The 18,440-nt window shown below is 42.6% G+C and overlaps 1 protein-coding gene across 3 annotated transcripts in view; it reads left to right on the forward strand.

The window, feature by feature from the left end:
* The window catches only part of LOC140740092 (tetratricopeptide repeat protein 39A), a 110,417-nt gene that overhangs the window by 65,799 nt on the left and 26,178 nt on the right, over positions 1–18,440 (forward strand). For all 3 annotated transcript variants that reach the window (XM_073068969.1, XM_073068970.1, XM_073068971.1), the window contains exons 9-12: positions 4,777–4,885; positions 6,870–6,937; positions 15,020–15,079; positions 16,625–16,786. In XM_073068969.1, coding sequence (XP_072925070.1) covers positions 4,777–4,885; positions 6,870–6,937; positions 15,020–15,079; positions 16,625–16,786 — 399 coding nt within the window. The remainder of the gene's footprint in view (positions 1–4,776; positions 4,886–6,869; positions 6,938–15,019; positions 15,080–16,624; positions 16,787–18,440) is intronic.

Below are 18,440 nucleotides of genomic sequence, written 5' to 3' on the forward strand. Positions count from 1 at the left end.
TCACATATATATCAAAACACCAAAGATCAAGATTAAAGTACATTTATTATTGAAGAATGCATAAATTATGCAAACTTGAGTTTATGTCTTCTTACAGGCAGCCACAAAACAAGAAACCTGAAAGAACCCATTTAAAAAAAACACAATGCACAGAGAAAGAGAAAAAAATGCAAATAATGCCAACAATAGAAGTGAGCACAGCATTCTGAATCAAATTGAGTCCTTAGATCCGAATCCCCGGAGTGACCTGGAGTAGGCCGAAAGCTTCCGTCTCAGTTTGTCATATTAGCAGGGTGTATCACTGCGAAGCTCGCAGACACGAAGCACAGCAGCCAGGGCAGTCTCTCAGCCTCAGCATTGTGGAGAGAGAAGTGAATGTTGAGGGGAATGATCAAAATTGGCCTGACTTTCTCCTCTGGTTCAGACTCCTTGTTTTTCTAGTCTATCTGGGCCAGCATTTAAATTGGCCAAACAGTGGATTGTGACATGTGTTAGGACCCAGGCCCCACTGCAGTGAAAGGCTCTGGGCCTAGACCACACTGCCCAATGATTCACTCTGGGCCTAGACCTCGTCGTCCAGCCCAAAGCCATTCTTGACCTCAGCACTTGGAGTGATGCAGCCTCACACTGGGATTTAATTGGATGGGCATTGGCGCTCTTTGCCCTTGACTCTTCCTCTCCGAGTTGCTCACTCCAACTCCATTTACATCGATTATACAACACACCAGCTCCGCTCATCCCTCGAATTCACTTCACCTTCACTCGCCTCTTCATTGTGGTGATAGTTTACCACAATATACTTCAGAAAAGATGTTGTTATAATGTTTTCAGTAGAATTTCTTGCCTTTCAAACTATCAGTAAGCTGTCGCTCACCTTCAGTAACACCATCTTAAACAGGAAAACATAGAGTGATACGTGTTTACGTCAAATCTAATCAATGAGGATTGTGCTCACAGCCTACAGGTGTCACTACGCTTCCGGTGCCAATATAGCATGCCCAGAGCTCAGTAACCCTAGCCTGTATGTCTTTGAAATGTGGGAGGAAACCGGAGCATCTGGAGGAAACGCACACAGTCATGGGGAGAACATACAAACTCCTTATAGACAGCAGTGAGAATTGAACTCCTATCTTACAGCAGGTGCTGTAAAGAGTTGTGCTAACTGCTACTGTGCCACCCACTTTGGGGAGTTGATGGAAGAATGGAGAGTATTGGTTATTGGGATGTGTTTGTGACTTTGGGTAGCCCTCAGAAGTTTCATGGACTCGATATGAAATGGCTTCCTTCTTGCATTTCTGCACAACACAGAGAGAGGCTACTCAGCCCATTGAGCCTGTGCTAGCTCTCGAGCAACCTAGTCTGTTTCATTCCCCTATAATCTATTCTGTCTGCAAACCCATCAACTTCCCCCCTGCCACCCTCCAAAACTGGGCCACTTGTCCCACCGACCAATGCGCCCCAGTTCGTAGGCTGTGAGAGGACATGTTGGCAGGAACGGATTTCTCTTAATATCACTAACAGAAGGACCAGAAGGTGAGAAGTGAGTTAGTACAGAGTGTTAGATTTGGAATGCCCAGGTGGTGGAAGCGGATTCAGTGGTGACTTCGGTAAAGGCTAAACTGTTGGAAAGGAAGGATTTGTCAGGCTACTGTGAAAAGGTTCTGCGAAGGATTAATGAGGTGATACTTAGACAGAACAGAAGAAACACAATGTGTCACTTGGCTGCTTTCTGATTTGTATCATTCTGTGAGTTGAGCCTACGATGGGTCTGTACTCTGTCTGGATTTAATTAGACAAATTACTAGTGTGAAACTGGTCATGTCACCTTCTCTGTCAATTAGCCGGAATCATTATTTCCCTGCCTAATTAATGTATAATAAATAATTCAAAGATAAATGCATCTGGCACTCTTGAGCACATCTTTTCTGTATAAAATGAGTACTTGATGTGTGCTTTGATCTATTATGAAAAGGTTTGAGAGGTTAATTAGTAAAGGATAATATTCTTTGTCCAGTAAATTGGTGACAATAAAGGCTGGCCAGAAACTTGGGATGTTTACCAAAGCCATAAGTGGCTTTGATGAATCATTTCAGGTTTAAAAAGTTTTAAGGACAGATGCTGTACTAATTGAAAGGTGAATTGTTTATTGGCGGAAATTAAGAACATAGAAAATAGAACACGACAGGCCCTGATGTTGTGCCGACCTTTTAACTAACCATTCCCTCCTACGTAGCCCTCCATGTTTCTATTATCCATGTGCCTAGCTAAGTTTAATAAGTGCCCCTAATGTTTCTGCCTCTACCGCCAGCCCCCATTGTATTCTATGCACCCACCATACTCTGTGTTTTTAAAAACAAAAGACCCCTAGCATCTGCCTATACTTTCCTCCAATTACCTTAAAATGATGCTGCCTTGCATTATCCATTTCCACCCGGGGGTGGGGGGATTATCTCTGTTTGTCCACTCAATCCATGCTTCTTTTCATCTTATACACCTCTCTCAAGTTTAAAGTGGATTAAAAATTATTAGAGAAAACTTTTAGTTGGGGTGAGGGTAGAGGAGTGTTGAGGTTCCAGTGTGTATTTGGACCCACAGTTGAGGGACATTGTTAAGGGTTCAAGGATGACCAACACTGAGCTTTACACTCAGTGGCAACTTTATTAGGTGCACCTATACAACTGATCAGTAATGAAAATACCTAATCAGCCAATTATATGGCAATAACTCAGTGCATAGGTAAAAGCATGCAGACATGGTCAAGAGGTTCAGTTGTGGTTCAGACCAAACATGATTTAAGTGACCATGGAGTGATTGTTGGTGCCAGACAGGGTGGTTTGAGTACCTCAGAAACCGCTGATCTCCTGGGATTGTCACATACAACAGTCTGTAGAGTTTACAGAGATGGCACAAAAAGAAAATCCAATGAGCTGAGTGTGGGTGAAAATGCCTTGTAAATGAAAGAGGTGGGAAGAGAAAGACCACAGTGGTTTAAGCTGACAAGAAGGTGACAGTAACTCAAATAATCATGTGTTACAACAGCAGTGTGCAGAAGGGCATCTTTGAATGCACAAGATGTTGAGCCTTGAAAAGGATGGGTTACAGCAACATAAAACCACAGACATACACTCAGAGGCCACTTTATTCGGTACCTCCTGCACATAATAAAGTGGCCACTGAATGTAGGTATCAGATTCAGTTTGACCCACCCCTCAATACTTTACCTGGTTCAGGACAGTTGACTGCTTCTGTGTTCTCTGGTTCGTGGTTGACATTAGGTGTGACATTTTCAAATAGGTCACAGTGTGTGGGAGGGTGTTGTGTTTATGTGGCTGATTGAGTTGTGTGAAGAAAATGTTATGGCCTTGGGTTGGGTTTCTATTTTACACCTGATCATACCCTCCACCCTTGAAAATGGACAAGAATGCTACTGGTGGCTTTCACTCAAAGACCACGTACATCTTCAGTACAAGATTGAAAGGGAAATCACCAGGTAGATATTGGATTGAATATAGAAGTTGTTAGAATGGAAGGAATTAGAGGTGGAGACCTAATGGGACTCGGCCAGCATCCTATTCCTGAGACTCCCACTGTGACCAGGGGTTTGCTTTACTCTGAACTATGAGGGTAAGTCCAGACAAACAACCAATGTGCAAAAGAAGACATAACGTACAAATAAACAAAATAATACTGAGAACATGATTTGTAGAGGCCTTGCAAGTGAGTCCATAGTTTGTGGAATCACAGCTGAGGTGAGGGAAGTTATCCACACTGGTTCAGGAGCCTGATGATTGAAAAGTAATAGTTGTTCCTGAACTGGGTGGTGTGGAACCTAGGGCTCCTGCATCTCTTTCTTGAAGGCAGTAGCAAGAAGAGAGCGTAGCCTGAATGGTGGGGGTCCTTGATGCTGAATGCTCTTTTCCTGTGGCACCACTCCAGTTCTCAGTAGTGGGGAGGTCTGTGCCTGATCCTCTGATATGATAATGGCAAGGAATTTAAAGTTACTGACCCTCTCCACCTCCAGTCCCCTAATGAGGACTGGCTCATTCACCTCCAGCTTCTTCCTCCTGTGGTCAATAATCAGCTCTTTGGTTTTGCTATTGTGGCACCATTCAACCAGGTTTTCGTTCTATATGCTGATTCAGCATACAACCATTGAACTTGAATATGGCATTGAAGCTGCACTTAGCCTCACAGTCATAGGTATAAAGAGAGAAGAGCAGGGGGCTAAGCACACAGCCTCGGGTTGCACCTGTACTGGTGGTGAATGTGGAAAAGCGGTTGCCAATCCAAACTGATTGGGGTCTGCAAAGAGGAAATCGAGGAGCCAGTTGCACAAGAAGATATCAAAGGCTTGGTTTTGGACCTTGGTGATTAGTTTTGAGGAGGAGATAGTATTGAATGCTGAGCTGTAGTCATCGAAGAGTGTCCTGATGCATGCATCTTCACTGTCCAGATGTTTCAATCCTGAGTGAAGGGCCAATGAAATGGCATCTGCTGTTGACCTATTGTGACGGTAGGCTAATTGGAATGGATCCAAGTCACTCCTCAGGCAGGACTTGATATGTTTCATCACCAACCTCTTAAAGCACTTCACCACAGTGGCTCTTTGTGCTACTGGATGATCATCACTGAGGCAGGTTACCACATTCTTCTTGGGCACCGGTATAATGAAGCCTGTTGTGAAGCAGGTGGGCACCTCAGACTGCTGAAGTGAGAGGTTAAACTGATGGCTTGAGCATGATTAATTTTCACTGATAATGATTAGTTTTCCCACAGGAGTACGGTCTGTCGCAGTTACACGATGGAGTGATGGTTCCCAATATCCGAGCCATTTTATGCGTTATGCTGCTGCTGTGTTATCACACCTTCCTGACATTCATACTTGGTAAGTGTAAAGGGAAACACTTGTGTCATCAAAATTGTGTCCGTGGAGGCTATAAGGAACTAACTCTTGTGCACATACAAATACTGCAGAATCAGGTTTGTTATCACTGACATGTGAAATTTGTTTTTTTTGGCAGCAGTACATAAAATGATACATAATATATACTCTAAATTATAAGATACATATAGATTGGTAATGGAAAATAGAGCATAATAGTGAAGTTATGTTGATGGATTTGTGGACCGTTCAGAAATCTGATGGCGGATGGGATGAAGTTGTTTCTAAAATGTTGAGTGTGCCTTCAGGCTCCTGAACCTCCTTCCTGATGGTAGTAGTGAGAAGAAGGCATGTCCGGTTCCAGTCTGGTCGGTGTAGTTATATTGGGCAGGTAGTTGGTGGTTAGTGCACAGTAAGATTCCATTGCCAGTGATGTGAATGATACAAGAATAGGTGGAGGGGCAGATATTTTGAGGAAACGGAGTCTGCAGAAGGACTTAGATGAGGAGATTAGGCAAAAAAAAATGGCAGATTGAATACAGTATGGGGAAGTATATGGTCATGCACTTTAGTAGAAGGAATGAAGGTATAGACTATTTTCTAAACAGGGAGCAAATTCAGAAATCAGAGGTGCAAAGGGACTTGGGAGGCCTCATGCAGGATTCTCTAAGGGTAAGTTCAAGTTTAATTGTACACATGAATACATCCAAGCAAAACTGTTCCTCTGGGTTCAAGGTACAAAACGTGGAAACAACAGCCATACACAGCACATGTAGCACATACGTATAATTATGATAGCAGAAAAAAATTACAGTTTCAAAAGAAATTTAAAAAAATAGCCCATGTCCCAGAGTGGTGGATGTTCTCCTGAAGCCAGGTTTCTGCAAGAGTTTGCAGGTTGAGATGGTAGCAAGGATGGCAAATGAAATGTTAACATTCATTTTGAGAGAACTAGAATATAAACAAAAGGATATAGTGATGAGCTTTTATAAGGCATTCCTCATTTGAAGTATCGTGAGCAGATTTAGGCACCATATCCAAGAAAGGATCTGCTGGCATTAGGGAGGGTCCAGAGAAGTTTTATGAAAATGATCCTGGGAATAAAAGGGTTAGTATATGAGGAGCGTTCGATGGCCCTGGGTTTTACTTGCTGGAGTTTAGAAGTATGAGGGAGAATCTCATTGAAACCTATCAAATATTGAAAGACCTAGAAAGAGTGGACATGGTGAGGACGTTTCCTGTAGTGGGAGAGTCTGGGACCAGAGGGCACCGTCTCTGAAAAGAAGGATGTCCTTCTAGAACAGAGATGAGGAGGAATTTCCTTAGCCACTCAGTGGCCGATGCTGGGCAACACAGAGGCAAGGCCAGTAAAGCCACAATCACACAAACCCAGTACTGGGTAAACCCAGTAAAGACCTGGGTTTGACCCTGACTTTGGGTGCTGTCTGTATGAAGTCTACACGTTCTCCCAGTTACCCAATGGGTTTCCCTTGAGTGCTGCAGTTTCATCCCACATCCCAGAGTTGTGTGGGTTGGTAAGGTAACTGGCTGCCACAAATTCAAAATCAGACCCAGGTTTATTATCACTAACAAATTTGTAGTTTTGTTGTACTGCTAAGTTATGATAGATATATAAGATAGTGCATAAATAGAGCAAAGTAGTGATGTACTGTTTATGTAAGTATGACTGCATTTACATGGAGTGCAATTTACATGTAAATATACTTCACATGTAAGCATCAGTGGGAGGATTTAGAGGGAATTGATGAGAATGTCAAAATATAATAGGTGGTTGATGGGAGGCATGGACTCAGTGGGCTGAAGGGCCTGTTTGTTTGTTCCATCTCTCCATGGCTGCACTTCCCCTGTGGAACTTCCCCGGAAGTAGGAGGGTGCATTCGAGTGCTTTTCTCCTGGATCGGCAGATCCACCGAGCAGCCAGGGTCTGAAATCCTGTGCCAACTCATTTTGTTTTATCTTGGTACAGGAACGGGTGAGGACGATGTCACAGATGCAGTGGTTCTACTTCAACCTTATCTCACACGATACCCTAAGGTGGGAGCCTCACCTTGTGCTTTTTAATCATTCACAGGGACTATCCAAAGTCAAAGTAAATTTATTATCAAAGTACGTATATGTTACTGTATACTACAGTGAACTTCATTTTCTTGCAGGTATCTATTAGGAAATAAAGAAATAGAATAGAATTTATGGGAAAAAATCTCTGCATAAACAAAGACTGATAAACCACCAATGAAAAAAAAAGACAAATTATGCAAATAAAATGAGTCAATAATACTGAGAACATCAGTTGTAGAGTCCTTGAAAGTGAGTCTGTAGATTTCATAGTCTGTTCAGAGTTGAGGTGAGTGAAGTTATCCACACTGGTGGTTATAGGGTAATAACTGGTGGTGTGGGATCAGCTTTTCTTCTCCAGAGACAAGAGAAATGTATAGTACAGGGACGGATTTTTCAGCCCACAATGTTATGTTGAACTAATTCAATTAGTAATCAGATATAACCATATAACAATTACAGCACGGAAACAGGCTATCTCGGCCCTTCTAGTCCATGCCGAATGCTTACTCTCACCTAGTCCCACCGACCTGTACTCAGCCCATAACCCTCCATTCCTTTCCTGTCCATATACCAATCCAATTTTACTTTAAATGACAATATCGAACCTGCCTCTACCACTTCTACTGGAAGCTCGTTCCACACAGCTACCACTCTCTGAGTAAAGAAGTTCCCCCTCGTGTTACCCCTAAACTTTTACCCCCTAAATCTCAACTCGTCCTCTTGTTTGAATCTCCCCTACTCTCAATGGAAAAAGCCTAGCCACGTCAACTCTACCTATCCCCCTCATAATTTTAAATACCTCTATCAAGTCCCCCCTCAACCTTCTACGCTCCAAAGAATAAAGACCTAACTTGTTCAACCTTTCTCTGTAACTTAGGTGCTGAAACCCAGGTAACATTCTAGTAAATCTCCTCTGTACTCTCTCTATTTTGTTGACATCTTTCCTATAATTCAGTGACCCGAACTGTACACAATACTCCAAATTTGGCTTCACCAATGCCTTGTACAATTTTAACATTACATCCCAACTCCTATACTTAATGCTCTGATTTATAAAGGCCAGCATACCAAAAGCTTTCTTCACCACCCTATCCACATGAGATTCCATCTTCAGGGAACTATGCACCGTTATTCCTAGATCAAAATGTTCTACTGCATTCCTCAATGCCCTACCATTTACCATGTATGTCCTATTTTGATTATTCCTACCAAAATGTAGCACCTCAAACTTATCAGCATTAAACTCCATCTGCCATCTTTCAGCCCACTCTTCTAATTGGCCTAAATCTCTCTGCAAGCTTTGAAAACCTACTTCATTATCCACAACGCCACCTATCTTAGTATCATCTGCATACTTACTAATCCAATTTACCACCCCATCATCCAGATCATTAATGTATATGACAAACAACATTGGACCCAATACAGATCCCTGAGGCACACCACTAGTCACCGGCCTCCAACCTGACAAACAGTTATCCACCAATACTCTCTGGCATCTTCCATCCAGCCACTCTTGAATCCATTTTACTACTTCAATATTAGTTCCTAACGATTGAACCTTCCTAACTAACCTTCTGTGTGGAACCTTGTCAAAGGCCTTACTGAAGTCCATACAGACAACATCCACTGCTTTACCCTCGTCAACTTTCCCAGCAACCTCTTCAAAAAATTCAATAAGATTTGTAAAACATGACTTTCCACGCACAAATCCACGTTGACTGTTCCTAATCCTGTCTATCCAGATAATTATATATACTGTCTCTAAGAATACTTTCCATTAATTTACCCACCACTGACGTCAAACTTACAGGCTGATAATTGCTAGGTTTACTCTTAGAACCCTTTTTAAACAATGGAACCACATGAGCAATATGCCAATCCTCCGGCACCATCCCCGTTTCTAATGACGTTTGAAATATTTCTGTTAGAGCCCCTGCTATTTCTGCACTAACTTCCCTCAAGGTCCTAGGGAACATCCTGTCAGGGTCCGGAGACTTATCCACTTTTATATTCTTTAAAAGCACCAGTACTTCCTCTTCCTTAATCATCAGAGTTTCCATAACTACCCTACTTGTTTCCCTTACCTTACACAATTCAATATCCTTCTCCTTAGTGAATACCGAAGAAAAGAAATTGTTCAAAATCTCCCCCATCTCTTTTGGCTCCACACATAACTGTCCACTCTGATTCTCTAAGGGACCAATTTTATCCCTCACTATACTTTTGCTATTAATATAACTGTAGAAACCCTTTGGATTTATTTTCACCTTACTTGCCAAAACAACCTCATATCTTTTAGGTTTTCTAATTTCTTTCTTAAGATTCTTTTTACATTCTTTATATTCCTCGAGCTCCTCATTTACTCCATGCTGCCTATATTTATCGTAGACCTCTCTTTTTCTGAACCAAGTTTCCAATATCCCTTGAAAACCATGGCTCTCTCAAACTTTTAACCTTTCCTTTCGACCTAACTGAAACATAAAGATTCTGCCAACACAGATGCCTTGTGCAGGAAGGCACAGAGGCGACTGTACTTCCTTAGAAGGTTGGCGTCATTCAATGTCTGTAGTGAGATGCTGAAGATGTTCTATAGGTCAGCTGTGGAGAGCGCCCTCTTCTTTGTAGTGGCGTGTTGGGGAGGAAGCATTAAGAAGAGGGACGCCTCACGTCTTAATAAGCTGGTAAGAAAGGCGGGCTCTGTCGTGGGCAAAGTACTGGAGAGTTTAACATTGGTAGCTGAGCGAAGGGCGCTGAGTAGGCTACGGTCAATTATGGAAAACTCTGAACATTCTCTACATAGCACCATCCAGAGACAGAGAAGCAGTTTCAGCGACAGGTTACTATCGATGCAATGCTCCTCAGACAGGATGAAGAGGTCAATACTCCCCAATGCCATTAGGCTTTACAATTCAACCGCCAGGACTTAAGAACTTTTTAAAAGCTATTATTAATGCTTTTTGAGATAGTGATTTAGATGCATATCATATTTTTTACTGAGTTAAGTATTGTATGTAATTAGTTTTGCTACAACAAGTGTATGGGACATTGGAAAAAAAGTTGAATTTCCCCATGGGGATGAATAAAGTATCTATCTATCTATACCCTCAAAATTTCACCTTTAAATGACCTCCATTTCTCTATTACATCCTTCCCATAAAACAAATTGTCCCAATCCACTCCTCCTAAATCCTTTCGCATCTCCTCAAAGTTAGCCTTTCTCCAATCAAAAATCTCAACCCTGGATCCAGTCCTATCCTTCTCCATAATTAGATTGAAACTAATGGCATTGTGATCACTGGACCTGAAGTGCTCCCCAACACATACCTCTGTCACCTGACCTATCTCATTCCCTAACAGGAATGCCTCTTCTGTCCCTTCACTGCCCCTTCTCTAATTGGTACCTCTATGTATTGCTGCAAAAAACTATCCTGCACATATTTTACAAACTCCAAACCATCCATCCCTTTTACGGAATGGGCTTCCCAGTCTATGTGTGGAAAATTAAAATCTCCCACAATCACAACCTTGTGCTTACTACAAATATCTGCTATCTCCTTACAAATTTGCTCCTCCAATTCTTGCTCCCCATTAGGTGGTCTATAATACACCCCTATAATTGTTACTACACCTTTCCCATTCCTCAATTCCACCTGAATAGCCTCCCTTGACGAGCCCTCTAATCTATCCTGCCAAAACACCGCTGTAATATTTTCTCTGACAAGCAATGCAACACCTCCCCCTCTTGTCCCTCTGATTCTATCACACCTAAAGCAACGAAATCCAGGGATATTTAGTTGCCAATCACACCCCTCCTGCAACTATGTTTCACTAATAGCTACATCATCATATTTCCAGGTATCAATCCATGCTCTAAGCTCATCCACCTTTCTTACAATGCTCCTAGCATTAAAATAGATGCATTTAAGAAATTCTCCACCTCTTACTCTCTGTTTATCCCTAATGGTGCAAACAACTTTACTATCTTCTTTTTCTTCCTTCTCCCCTACATCTTCGGTCTGAGCACTCCCCTTCTCTATTGCCTGCCTATCCTCCCTCTCACACTGTCTACTAGCTTTCTCTATTTGTGAACTAACCTCCTTTCTCCTAGTCTCTTCAATTTGATTCCCACCCCTGAACCATTCTAGTTTAAACTCTCCCCAGTAGCCTTAGCAAATCTCCCCACCAGGATATTGGTCCCCCTCGGATTCAAGTGCAACCTGTCCTTTTTGTACAGGTCACACCTGCCCCAAAAGAGGTCCCAATGATCCAGAAACTTGAATCCCTCCCCCCGCTCCAATCCCTCAGCCACGCATTTATCCTCCACCTCATTCCACCTTTGCAGTCCTTCTTCTCAACTGCCTTCTTAACTCCCTATATTCTCCTTTCAGGACCTCTTACCTTTTCCTATCTATGTCATTGGTACCTATATGTACCATGACCTCTGACTCCTCACCCTCCCACTTCAGGATATCTTGGACGTGATCAGAAACATTCTGGACCCTGGCACCAGGGATGCCCAAGTAAATTAATCCATTTTTCCTACGCAAAACCCGTATTCCTTTCATTCTCTGCACATCCTATCTACATAAGAGCCTTTTGAACACCTCTGCCTTATTTGCCTCTACTACCACTCCTCGAGGCACACTCCAGGCACCCACCATTTTGTAAAAAAAAACTTAGCTCAAACATCGCCATTGAATTTTCCCACTCATCTTAAATGCGTTCCGTCAGGTTTTAGACATTTTGATCCTTGGGGGGGGGGGAAAGATACAGGCTGTCTAATCTGTGAGTCTCATAATCTTACAAACCTCTATCAGATCTCCCCTCAGCCTCGGCTACTGCAGAATCAGAATCAGGTTTACTATCACCGGCATGTGACGTGAAATTTGGTAACTTAGCAGCAGCAGTTCAATGCAACACATAATCTAGCAGAGACAGAGAAAAATAGTAATAATAAATAAAATAAAACATAATAAATAAGTAAATTACACATATTGAATAGATGATTAAAAATGTGCAAAAACAGAAATACTGCATATTAAAAAAGTGAGGTAGTGTCCAAAGCCTCAAAGTCCATTCAGGAATTGGATGGCAGAGGGGAAGAAACTGTTCCTGAATCGCTGAGTGTGTGCCTTCAGGCTTCTGTATCTCCTACCTGATGGCAACAGTGAGAAAAGAGCACGCCTTGGGTGCTGGAGGTCCTTAATAATGGACGATGCCTTTCTGAGACCCACTCCCTAAAGATGTCCTGGGTACTTTGTAGGCTCATGCCCAAGATAGAGCTGACTGGATTTACAACCTTCTGCAGCTTCTTTCGGTCCTGTGCAGTAGCCCCTCCATACCAGCCAGTGATGCAGCCTGTCAGAATGCTCTCCACGATACATCTATAGAAGTTTTTGAGTGTATTTTTGAGAGAAAATATCCCAAGTTTGTCAAACCTCAACTGATAGCTCATGTCTTCTAATCCAGACAGCATCAGAGTCAGGTTTATTATCACTAACTTATGTCACGAAATTTGTTGTTTTGTGGCAGCAACACAATGCAGTAAATAATCATTACTATAAATTACAATAGTAATATATAAATATATAGTGCAAAAAAAGTTCAAAGTAAATCTATTATCAAAGTCCATGTATGTCACCATATACAATCCTGAGATACATTTTCTTGTGGGCATTCATAGTAGATACGAGGAAAACGCTAGAATTGATGAAGGACCGCACCGAGCGGTATGGACAGACAACCAGTCTGTAAAAGACAAAAAACAGCAAATACAAAAAGAAAGAAAAAAATAATGAGTAAATAATCAATAAATATTGAGAACAAGAGATGGAAGTCCTTGAAAGTGAGTCCCTAGTTCAGTGATGGGGTGAGTGAAATTGAGTGTAGTTATCCCCTGATGGCTGAGGGGTAATAACTGTTCCTGAACATGGTGGTGTGGCTCCTGAGGCTACTGTACCAACTCCTCGATGGCAGTAGTGAGAAGGAAGCATGGCCTGGATGGTAGGGGTCTTTGCTGATGGATATTGCTTTTTTGTGGTAGTACTTAATGCAGATGTGCTCATTGGTGGGGAGAGCCTTACCCATGATGGACTGGGCTGTATCTGCTACTTTTTATAGTTTTCCCGTTCAAGGGCATCAGTGTTTCCATAGCAGGTCATGATGCAGCAAGTCAATCTACTCTCCATGACACATCTATAGGAGTTAGTCGAAGTTTTAGATGACATGCTAAATCTTTGTAAGCTTCTAAGGAAGTAGAGGCACTGCCATGCTTTCTTCATGACGGCAGTTACATGTTGGACCATGGACATATCCCCGTAAATGTTAACACTGAGGAATTTAAAGTTGCTGACCCTCTCCACCTCTGATCCCCTGATGAGGGCAAAACAGTGAGTTAGTGTCGATGAGTTCATGGACTGTTTAGAAATCTGATAGCAGAGGGTAAGAAGCTGTTCCTAAAATATTGTGTGTACATCTTCAGGCTCCTGTACCTTCTCCCTGATGGTAATATTGAGAAAAGGGCATGTTCTGGATAGTGAGGATCCTTCATGATAGATGCCACCTTCTGAGGCATCACCTTTTGAAGATGTCCTTGATGGTGGGGAGGCTAATGCCCTGGTAAACCTCTGCATCCTCCAAAGCCTCCACAATGGACACTACAAATGAATAAATTTGGGAATCAAAATCACCAAAACTACAGGTGTTTGAAATCTGAAGTCGACAATGTTGGAAACACTTAGCAAGTGTCTGTGGAGAGAGAAATGGTCGATGTTTCAACTCTCAACTTTTGCCAGAATGAAGAATCTAATGATCCCAACACAGGGATTTCATACAGAAATGTTAGCCCTGTTTCTCCATAGACACTGCCTGACCTACTAAGTGTTTACAGCATTTTCAGCTTTGTTTAGATGAGTTTGGGATGTTTGCATCTCTCACCTTCTGTGAGTTGAATGAACCATATTCCCTCTGGTGATCTGCTGAGGGGCAGTCTGACTAATGTAGTAACACCCATTTCCCATCATAACCACCAGTAAATCGCAGGCAGGATCACAGATCTGTGTGTAATACACAAACTCCCTTCCACCTCCGAGCTGCAAATGACAAGATCCTTTGTTAACTGTGAGTGGAATCACTGATGCATTTTGTCCACACTCAGTTTGTCGACGAAGGACTGTGATTTCAGTGTCATGTGACTAGCAAATGAGTGAAAATGGGGAGAAACTGTGCTGGTGAGCTGCAGAGCCAGATTTAAGATGATTGCCATTGTTTCAGAGCTAGAAAGAGGCCTTTCAGCCCTTTTAGTCTAAGACAGCTCATGGGACCACTTCCTCATTTATTTCTCTCTAACCTATTCTCTCTCATCAATTCCCCCGTTTCTTTGAACATCATTTACACTCAGGGTAATCTACTCAGTGGCCATTTCATCTTCCAAATTAATCTTAACATTGTATAAGGTTTGAATACATTGATAATAAATTTGCTTTGAACTTTGAGCACTAAGGGTGTATGACGCCCCTTGAGTGTGAAGTAGAAAGTATGCAATTCAGCAGTACACCAGACTCCGCTTGACTAAACACGCGAGTCAGGATATAGCATCCAAGCTGTATCCTGGCTTCTTCATTTAGGCAGCAATCACACATACAATTGAGTAAGTAAAAAGATGATTATTTCAGTAGCGAAAATGAAACAAGGACAGCACAGGATTATGTATTTGTAGTTTAGTCTGAGTGGAAAAACTAATTGGCTGCCTCCCTGACGTGATCCAACTGAATTTCATAATTAAAGTTGGCAAGACTGTATTTCAAAATGAAAGCCTGAACAAAAAGGGGCTTTTGGACGTGGGAGGAAAATGGACCGTGAAGTGGCAGGGAGAATGTACAAACTTTTCACAGATAACCATCAGTCAAAGTCTGGATGCTTGAACCCCAGTTCTCCTTTTCCTGCTTCCTCTTGTTTCCCGTTTTCCCCTTTCCCAGCTGTTCTACCACTGTACCTCACCACCTCACCACGCTCAGAGACAATGAGATCATGTTGTGCTATTTTTCTCTCCTGCAGAGTGCAATATTCCTGTTCTTTTCGGGAAGAATAGAAGAAATCCAGGGAAATCTCAATAAGGTCAGAACCTTTACTGTGTGTTTGTGTTGTGTTGATTGGGAGCAATATGGAATAGTTATCCAGTCATTGGTTGTGGGATCGTTCTCTAACATTATAAGACATAGGAGCAGAATTAGGATATTTGGTCCATTGAGTCTGCTCCATCATAGTCCACCATGGATGATTTGTTATCCCTCTTAATCCCATTATCATGACCTTCTCTTCGTAACCTTTGACACCCTTATTAAGCAGGAGACTATCAATCTTTGTTTTAAATATACTCGATGCCTTGGCCTCCACAGCCATCTGTAGCAATGAATTCCACAGTTTCACCATCCTCTGGTGAAAGAAATTTCTCCTCGTCTCTCTTCTAAAGAGGTGTCCTTGTATTCTGAGGTTGTGCCTTCTGGCCCTAGACTTGCACACTATTGTAAACATCCTCACCACATCCAATCTTTCCAGATCTTTCAATATTCGATAGGTTTAATTGAGATCCCCCCTCATCCTTCAAAATTCCAGCGAGAACTACTGGACCCCCAGTGGATAGTTTCAACAGCAGGGGAAGGGTGTATGTTGTGCATTAACAGCCCCAATTATCTTGTTGACTTCTCTCAATAATGGCAGAATGGTTTCTGCAGATCAGTTAGCAGCAACATGGATTTATGTAATGCCTTTTCTGTGGAGAAGATGCTTCAGGGAAGGATTATAAAAACAAAAGTTATGTCCTTGACAACTAAAGGCATGGAGAGCAAGGATAGGCCTGGATTGGAAGAGTTCAGGGATCATGGGAGACTTCCCCTATCTATGTCTTCTCTTCTGCCTGCAGATGAATCCTATTCCTCCATTCCCTGCTCATTCATGTATCTGTTTAAGAGCTTCAAACACCTCTGTCACCAGCCTTGGCAGCACATTCCAGCACCCGCCACTCTCTGCAAGTAACTTGCCCCACAGATCTTCTTTAAACCTACCCCCTTTCATGTTAAATGCATGTCGTATAGTATTTGATTCTCAACGCTGGGAAAAGATTCTGCCTGACTATCTATGCCTTTTGTAATTTCAGATAGTTTGATCAGGTTTCCCCTGAGCCTCCAGTTCTCTAGGGAGAACACCCAAAGCTTGTCCAAACTTTCCTTGTAGGTCGTACTCTCCAATCCAGGCAGCATCCTTGTGAACCTCCTCTGCATCCCCTCCAAAGCCTCCACCTTCCAATATTGGGGCAACCAAAATTTATTTATTTATTTTATTTAGTGCTACTGCACGGTAACAGACCCTCTGACCCAATGAACCCATGCTGCCCAATCACATCCAAGTGACCAATTAACCTACTAACCCATACATCTTTGGATTGTGGAAGAATACTGGAGCAACCAGAGGAAATCCACTGGGAGAGCGTGCAGACTCCTTACAGTCAGTGGTGGAAATTGAACCTGGGTCGCAGGTGCTGTAATAGCGTTGTGCTAGCATGCTGTCCAATTGTACAGGGTACCACAAGTGCAGTTGGACCTGTGGTTTTGTTCTGTTGGAGGGAGCTCTGTGGTAAGGTGAGTTTTGTGGTGTTCCACACAGGCAATCCAGAGGTTCGAGGAGGGATGTGCTGCGCAGCAGGTGTGGAAGCAGTTCCACCACATGTGTTACTGGGAGCTGATGTGGTGCTTCACTTACAAGCGGCTGTGGAAGATGGCTTACTTCTACGCAGACCTCCTCAGCAAAGAGAGCCGCTGGTCTAAGGTGAGGGACTTTTGGTGTGGCAAAGGGCTGTCCTCAGCACTTGCCTTATGGAGGAAGCCATTCAGCCTGCATCTGTGCTGATCGATAAAGAGGTGAAGTGTAATCTTGGCTGACAGCTCAGGCTGGGGGTCAGTGGTTGGAGTGCTCATCCAGCCATGTTAAGCGTGGAGATGGTTTCTGCCTCTTCCATCTTCTCACCTTCCCTCTAATCCTTGTCCTCATTCTTTAAATCTAATGAAACATATAGTGAAATATATAGAAAAGATTAAACAGTTGACGCTTTGAGCTGAGTCTCTTCATCAGAACTTGGCCTGAAACGTCGACTGTTTATTTCTCTTCATAGATGCTGCCTGACCTCCTGACTTCCAGCATTTTGTGCGTTTTACTCTGGATTTCCAGCATTGGAGCAATCTCTTGTGTTTATTTTGTAGTGAAATGTGCTGCTTGTGGCAAATCATATCAGCAAAGATTGTGCTGGAGGCTGCCCACAAGTGTCGCCAAGTAGCATGTTGACAACTTATGAACCGTCACTCGTCCGTCTTTGGAATGTGGGAGGAAACCAGAGCACATGGAGGAAACCCACGCGATCATGGGGAGATGTACAAGCTCCTTACAGACAGCAGTGGGAATTGAATCCTCCATTGGTGATAGCTGGCGCTGTAAAGTGATTGCACTAACCATTACACTACCATGCCATTCTATGTTCTCTTTGCCAAGGAATTTATATCCTTCCTGCTCTCTCTGTCTGTTCTGCTCATTGATTTATGTTCCTCATTAATTCTCTCCTCAGCCTCTGTCTCACCAAAACAACTCCAGCCCCCAGTAACTATTTTCTAGGTATAGAATCACATGACGTAGAAACAGACCCTTCTGCCCATCATCTGTGCTGACCATCATGTCTATCTACATTAAACCCACTTGCCTGCATTAATTCCTCATCACTCTATGCCCTGTTCATTCAGGTCCCTATCCTGGTGCCTCTTTTATGTTGTTACACCAATTCCTTCCACCAACTCCCTTGGCAGCTCATTCCAGATATCAACGACTCTTTGTGTGAAACATTAGATTAGCTTTATTTTTCTCATATGCCTTGAAACATCAAAACACACAGTGAAATGCATCATTTGCATCGAATGAAATCAGCAAGGATTGTTCTAGGGACTGCCTGAAAATGTCACCTTGCTTTCAGTAGCATGCCAACAACTTCTAACCAACCTGTATATGTTTGGAATGTGGGAGGAAACCCACATGGTTGCACTGAGAATTGAACCCCAACAGTGATTGCTGGCACTGTAATACAATTTGGCTAGCTGCTACACTAAGGTAACCCCCTGATTTCCTTTCACCTTAAACCTATGCTCTCAGGTTTTCCGCACCCTTAATGTGGGAGAAAGATTCTGACCTTCTCCAGTATTTATGCCTGTTTTATGTACCACTGCAATGTCACCTCTCACCCTCCAGTACTCGAGGGAAAACTGACCCAACCTATCCGATCTCTCCTGATAATTCAAGCCCCTCAATCTAGGCATCATCTTTGTGAATCTTTTCTCCACATCTCTAGTTTAATTACTTCCTTCCTGTCATGTGGCAATCAGAACTGTACACAATATTCCAAGTGTGACCTAATCAACATTTTGTACAACTGCAAGGTGAC

The sequence above is a fragment of the Hemitrygon akajei genome, chromosome 16 (genome assembly GCF_048418815.1).
Source record: "Hemitrygon akajei chromosome 16, sHemAka1.3, whole genome shotgun sequence".
Lineage (NCBI taxonomy): Eukaryota > Metazoa > Chordata > Chondrichthyes > Myliobatiformes > Dasyatidae > Hemitrygon > Hemitrygon akajei.